Source organism: Ceratosolen solmsi, unplaced genomic scaffold (assembly GCF_000503995.2).
Source record: "Ceratosolen solmsi marchali unplaced genomic scaffold, CerSol_1.0 scaffold75, whole genome shotgun sequence".
Lineage (NCBI taxonomy): Eukaryota > Metazoa > Arthropoda > Insecta > Hymenoptera > Agaonidae > Ceratosolen > Ceratosolen solmsi.
This window is the reverse complement of record NW_011948457.1, coordinates 321,895-329,379: the sequence shown is the minus strand read 5'-3', so window position 1 is coordinate 329,379 and position 7,485 is coordinate 321,895. Positions and strand designations below refer to the sequence as shown.

The 7,485-nt window shown below is 28.4% G+C and overlaps 1 protein-coding gene across 2 annotated transcripts in view; it reads left to right on the top strand.

The window, feature by feature from the left end:
* Positions 1 to 4,514: 4,514 nt before the first annotated feature.
* The window catches only part of LOC105366817 (LIM/homeobox protein Awh), a 14,485-nt gene continuing 11,514 nt past the window's right edge, over positions 4,515 to 7,485 (top strand). The window contains exon 1 of one of the 2 annotated variants that reach the window (XM_011505383.1): positions 4,515 to 4,549. Coding sequence is in view for 1 of the 2 variants with exons in the window: in XM_011505382.1 (XP_011503684.1) it covers positions 4,547 to 4,549 (3 nt within the window). In the remaining variant the exon portion in view is untranslated. The remainder of the gene's footprint in view (positions 4,550 to 7,485) is intronic. The other variant, XM_011505382.1, reaches the window with a different exon arrangement.

Sequence of the window (7,485 nt, the reverse complement as noted above, 5' to 3'; positions counted from 1 at the left end):
AAGAAAGCGCCAGTAGACTTTCAATCATTGACGTAGTCAGTCATGTATTCACGCACGAAGACTACTCGATCATACGATAGAAAGAAGACGCATCAATTCTCCTGCCTGCAATTAAAAGGTGCTGATCCTATCTCGTTCATATCAAGAAAACGCCTTACGACATAAGACATACTCCCTGATCAGGAGCGTGCACAATCATTGCTGATTCCTGCAAAATCAGCAACGATTTATCACCATCAACAATGAACATTCGTAATAGTGAATTACTCATCACGAGATCAAATCAAGGCTACTGCATAACTGTGCGTAAACAAAGTCTGTGCTTAGTTATTGCCAGTCCTTACAAGACTAGCATGACGCTAGTATTAATAGCACAAATCAGACTCACTAATAAGGAGTGTGCATAATCAGTTGTTGATCCTTACAAGATCAACAATAACATGATCATTATCAAGGAGCATCTGGAGTAGACAACTTATTCAACACGAAGCAACCACAACGACGTGATTGAATATAATTGTTACTTTTCCATAACATATAAATGCAACCAAACAATAGTGTAACTGTAAATAAACCATATTTTTCGATGAAGCGCATACCGTATTTCTACAGCCCTTCCACTTAATTCTTTCCCAAGCATCCGCTAGGGCGGGCGGTAAATTAAAGCTATTGAAAATTGGCTATCGAATATAGTTCGAGCCAAGAAATCAGACAGTTTCGAATACATGCTTATTGATTGATTTTAGACGATCTTTAAATATTAGATCCTTGTCTGGGATCAGACTGAAAACCTCCGTTGGATGTTGGGTGGAGGTATTGCTGGCAAGTGGAAGGGACAATGCAATTATTCAAAACTAATTGTAGTATTTCTTGTCTTACTTTTTATTAAATATAATAATATAATAAATAATTAATGATCATGAAGTATATGAATAATGGTATGATTGAATTAAATATATGAAGTTTCTTCTATATTTTTACGTGTTGATGAGTGTATATCCTTTTCGTTGTAAAATGAGTAGGTGCTATCATAGTATGCGTTAGAGCCGCCGCTATTTGTATTATGCGTTGGTACCGCCGCTGATATGTGCGTTGGTGCTGCTGCCGATATATGCGTCGGTCTAATCCATGAGCATATATAATATTATTTTTATGTTTTCACTCTTGTTTTATATTAGCACTAGCGCGTTATTAGTTTGAGTTTAGTTTAACGGAATTTAGAATATAGCGTCGTTATTTATTTCTTAGATTATTTACTTAGTTGATTATTACGTATGTATACCGCTACAGTCAGTGATAACTGTAGAGAAAAGCTTGAAGATGAATAGTGCGCTTGTTATAATGACTGTGTAATTGTTACTAGACTGAGGCAAGACTGATTGCTGCGCATGAAGCGCAACCCTTAAATATTATCGTACTATTTCTTAACGCCGGTGTTTGTTGCCATGAAAGTATTGGTCATGACGTCAACAGGGCATAGCCTGGAACGTTCGTTGCTGTTGTTTTGTTTAAATAACTGAATTGCGCGTTCATAACACTCCCACTTTCGCCTTTCAACATTTTAATCCGTAACAATCCCAGTATTAAAAATCCAATCATATCCTAATTTGTATTTTGTAAAATCATGAAATTAAGGTGGTTCCTGAATTTCATTTCTGAGAAACTGTCAGTTTTTATAGAACTACTTGGTTTCATTGTTCCCTTATAATACGCAGTAGTTTGTCATAACTTTCAACCGTCTTTACTATATTACTCTAATTTAAATAAACTTTTTAAACAAACAAACAAATTTTTAAAAAAATTTAAATAAACTTTTTAATTTAAAAAAAAAAAAGATATTTTTTTAAACTCAAAAAGTTCATATAATGAGTCATGCGAAAATAATATTGAATTTCAAAACGTAATAGAATTTTATACGGTTTTATAGAATTCTTTATATAGTTTTCATCCCAATAATTACTATATTAATATACGACATATATTTACATTAATCATCTTTATGTATTTAACATTTATCATTATATGTATATATTATATTATTATGTATCTATAGTTATAAAAAACTTTAAAACATGTAAACAATATTTGTAGATAGAAGTTACAAGGACCTAAAATACCAATTATAATTAAATTATACAATTGTATTTATTAATGCTTTATGCATTCTCAACAAATATTATCCTTAAATACGGCTTAATAATTTTGTATTTTTTAATCCATTGATGGAACTACAATTTTTTTATTTGCACTTGATAATATGCAAATCCCTTTCAACGAGGAATATATTTCATTACATTGTGAAATACATGTTAGTGTAAGAAACATAGAATATAATAAAAATAAATTTAATTTAAAAACTCAAAATGTGAGAAAGAGTTTCACAATATTTACCAGTAGTTACATATTAGTAAGTATTTATAATAAAGATCGATTAAGCGGTAATCTTCGAGTATTGACGATAAATCTCAAACCAATACTATTTTGTTAGTTAATAAAGTTGATAATAAATTGAGGTATTAAGTTTTTCGCTATTTACTTGCAAAATTTGCTTTCCGTTACTTAGTTACAAATTTAAGGTAACCAAAAGATTAAAATATTGTTACATACATCCACAGAATTAAAAAAGATAGATAATAATAATAATAATAATAAATTAAATTAAAATAAAATAATAATAAATTATTCTCTAGCTAATAAATATAGAAAGATATAAATAAGAAAAAACTAAAATTGTTGTAATTATTACATATATTTTATTTCTATTAAATCCTAAATGCAGTTGCATACTATGTTATTAATTCATAATTTTATCATTTGTTCTTGTTTTTTCTATAATTCTTTTTTTTAATTCATTGTTTAAATTTATTTTTTAATTTTTAATTAAAATTCTTTTAACAATGTTTTATTTAACATGTTCTAATAATTTTGTTCAAAAATAGATTATATATTTTTTATTGTTTAGTTCTTTTACTTTTCCTTAGTTTTTTTTTACAATAAGTTTAGTCTTTACTTCAAAATTCTATATAACAATTTTGTTCTTCATATTTATAATAGTTGTAGTTTATTAGCTCAATGCAAGTTCTTCGCTGTATTCATTAGATAGTTCCATGATCTATTTTTTTAAATTTTTATATTCTGAATTTTCGATACAATCTGAACACCCATAATTTAGGTTCTTAGGTCATTCCTATTTAAATTTCATAAAATGTCTCGCGTTGCTAACTTATTTTGCATTCTAGTGCTCATATGTCTTCATTATACGTTTCTGTCGCTCACCTTATTTTATTAGTAACCAAAAATAGTCTCTATTATTCGATGTTTTTTATAATGATTATTAGTACCCTTTTTCTAAAAGGTTCTATAGAATTATAAACTCATAGTTATAAAATGAAAATGTATAAAAATATTATTTCCATACTAATTTATTCATATCGGACTTTTTCTATCATATCTGTCTCTTTGTCATTTTTCCTATATTATTTTATTAAAAGTTGGTTAGTTCTAGAATATTTTGACTTAGATATAACTGTATATAAATCCAAGATATATAAACTATAGGTAATTGTATTTCATTTCAATTTCATTACATCATGTACGTTTTATCAAAAAATAATGAATGTATGATATAACTCATATCTGTACATATGGTTATAATCAGAATAGTGTATAATACGTTTTAGTTTGTGTTTGGATAATCTAAAAAAATAAAATATTGTTTAAACTATTTAATTCATTTAAAAATGAATATAAATCGTTTATTAATAATTTTCTTCCAATTTAAAAATTTTAATTAAATAAATTATTATAAGTTTAAAGAATGAATTATTTAATAAATGATAAAAATATAATAAATAAATAAATGATAATCATGAACTATGTAACTAGAAGCAATAAATATTTAATAGATAAATATAAAGCATTAAAATAAAAATATAACAAATTTTGATAGTAAATATAAAGCTTTCAATGCCTAATAGAGCCTCCGAATATGATTCTTTAATGATAAAATTTCACCTTATAACTTTTTAATGCTTGTCAAGATCACTTACTATAAGTGAAGGTGATTCCTATTTACTATATATAGTTTTTTAATATTATTATATATATAATATAATATATATAATATACTATATATACTCTTTATCATAGTTGAATTAAATCATCTTCTTTAATTGTGTCTACGCTCTTCAATACTACTACATTTTTTAAAATACAATATTCTTCGATTAGATTTTTTCGTTAAATTGAAGTAAGTGAGTATATGGTATGCTATGACATATCATTACTTTTAAATGTTTAACAACGATGATATGATAATAATTTTTATGTTCGATATATAAGTAATCTTTGTTACATGATAATTTAATGATAAAATTTTATATTTATTAAATTTCATTCTTACTATATACATATATATATATATATATATATATATATATTTTAATATTAAATAATAAATTTTTTTATTTTTACAGAAAATCTTGGTTTCATAAGACAATCAATCATATATGAAAATATTTTTGAAATAATACGTAAAAAATAATCAATGGTAAGACATTTACAGTATATTGTAATATAAATGAAATACATAATAACTTAAGTATCATGAAAAAAATATTTTAATTCGTTACTTTGTAATTAGATAATGAGTTTATTTTAGTAATTGTGACTACGATTTAATTTAATTTATACCATATACATATACTTAATTTATTTACTAATAAATTTATGAAAATTTTCGGAATTTTCTGTTATAATAGTTTTGCTAGGATTAATAATAACAATTGATATATTTTAAATATTTATTTTTCTTAATGAATCTTATGTAATTTAAATTAAGAAGATTATTTTCTTCTATCATCATTAAGCAATGTATGATGTAAAATTATATAATCATATAATATAAAGTATTATATAATATTGATAAGTAACTAATTTATTTTGTACTTATTTATGATTTTAATAAGAGTCATTGCTATACAAAAGTTAACAACATTAAATGAAAAAAGAGATTAGATGATAATAATTAAAATGAAAATGAATATATATATTTTAAAAGCAAGTATCGCATAATAAAGTAATAGAAAAACGACGGAAACAAGAGATATTGACTATGTTCTTGTGGAAAGATATAGAGCTATTTATTGTAGCTCTAACAAATTAAAAATATATGAGGATAACAATGGATTAAAATCGTGTAAAGGACTAACATGCAGAGCGTAAAGGAATAACAATATGAAGATTAAATAAATAATATTAAATAAATAATAGATAAAAAATAAGATTAGTTAGAAAAGCGCATAACAGCATTACAGGAAGATATTGAATATTATTTTATTTTAGCTAATATGATATTAATTTATGATCAGTACTGTTCGAGAATGCGAGACCTTTTCCTTTTTTTGTCAATGCAATAAAACATCTGGCAAGTAACATCGTAAAATTTGTATTTAGATTTCAAAACTTTCTTGCTCGAAATTATCAAGCACTAGTGTCATAAAACATCTGGAAAAACAATACAATAAATACGGGAAAAACAATACAATAAACACGGGAAAAATCCATAGTTAGATATCTGCATTTTCGTTCCGCTCGGTAACTACTTCAAGCATTACTGCAAGCGGACCTTCCTTCCCCTTCCCGCTGTCGACAAGTTGAAATGCTGTCACCAGATACGTCAGCGATGCCCCTCCTTTTCGCTGCCTACATGCTGTCGCATGCGGCAGCAGTAATGAGAGATCTGCTCATCATGAAGACTCAGAGACGACTAGGCCCTTAATTAACTCCGAAGCCAAAAGAGGCGCTGCCCTAGCACTATAAGGGAGGAGTCTGATTGGACGAAAAATAAGGGAAGGGGTTCAAGACAAATTCATGGTCAGCAAATGTATTTAAGGGACGCAATTTTCAATATTTATCACTCTTGATATTATTCTCTTAATATAACTCTTGATATTTCTTTCTTAGTAGTATACTCTTGATATTTCCTTCTTAGTAGTATACTCTTGATATTTCTCTTTTAGTAGTACTCCCTCAATATAGTATACCCTGAGATATTTCATACTCAGTTAAGTTTAGTGAAAGTCCATTAACACTGTTAGTGAAACAGTAGTCACAAGTCCTGGTGGAACGATGACATACATCGTATGTCCATTAACGCAGTTCAAGAACCGTTACATGTTCAAAAGGAGCGACGACTTACACTTCTTCGGATTGTCCATTAACACGTTCAAGCAACAGTAGTTACCCGTCCCAGAAAAACGACGACATAAACCCGTATGTCCACTAACGCAGTTCAAGAAACCGTCGTTACATGTTCAAAGTGTGTGACGACAATCCGCACATCAGAGTCCGGAGACGAGTTAACAATTAGTCTTCGTAAGTAGTATTATTACTACAATAATTACATATATATTGAGATTCAGAGTATTACATCGACAAGCAACTAAGTGCTACAAAGCTCCTCCTAGAACGACAGTGCGGAATAAATTCCAGTACGCGTCGTCAAGTTCGCACCTGCAAAAAGGGCGTCCCTTCCGGCAACCATCACCATAGTTGAAGTTCGGCAGCTTATTAAATTAAGCAACACACAGCGCGAGTGTCGACGAATCAAGTTTCGCGCCACTCTGCGGTAACATTCAGTCATTACGCTGCATAGATTACTGTACGTTTGCCTCCGCAATACATTAATTCAACCCAAGAGTTGATCTATAATTAAATAGTAATAATAGTCAACCTTGTGAACAATAAATAAAAGAATAAAAAGTAAATACTTCAGCCACAGTTATATTGTATTATTATTATATCCCTTCCACTTGTGACCTTTCATCGCTACCACACGACACCTGTGGTCTCTGAGTTGTCAACGGCATCAAATTGTATCTGTCGTACCGGCCTTGATAAAACAAGTCGGAACGACGAGTTGCATTTTGTACAAGTACAATTGTAATGAATGCATTTTGTTATTATATACAATTTTTACTCGTGTTATTTTTGTGTTCTGACACACTTCTCTACCAATCTAATTCTTTATGAATCATATGGATCAGACTAAAAACCTCCTTAGATGTTGGGTGGAGGTGTTACTGGCAAGTGGAAGGGGCAATACAATTATTCAATACTATATGCAGTGTTTCCTGTCTTTCCTTTATTAAATATAATAATGTAATAATGTTCGGAAAATAATCCCACAATTTGACTAGTCAGCCAAAACGTGCAATAATTAACGTAGAACAATAAAACCCACTAGATGTTATGTGGGGTTGCCGGGCAAGTAAAGGGTGAATGCACCGATTAATAATTAACACATGTCTTTATTATTTCTGTTTATTTGAATTGATTTACAAAAGGGTGAATTACAGACGAACTTTATATTTCTTGATAATCTTGTGGTGTTGAAATATATTTACTATGAATGAAGCAGGTTATAATCTATTGAATATTATCACTAAGAGGTTATGGTGATTGTAATGCTCTGATCGAACACTG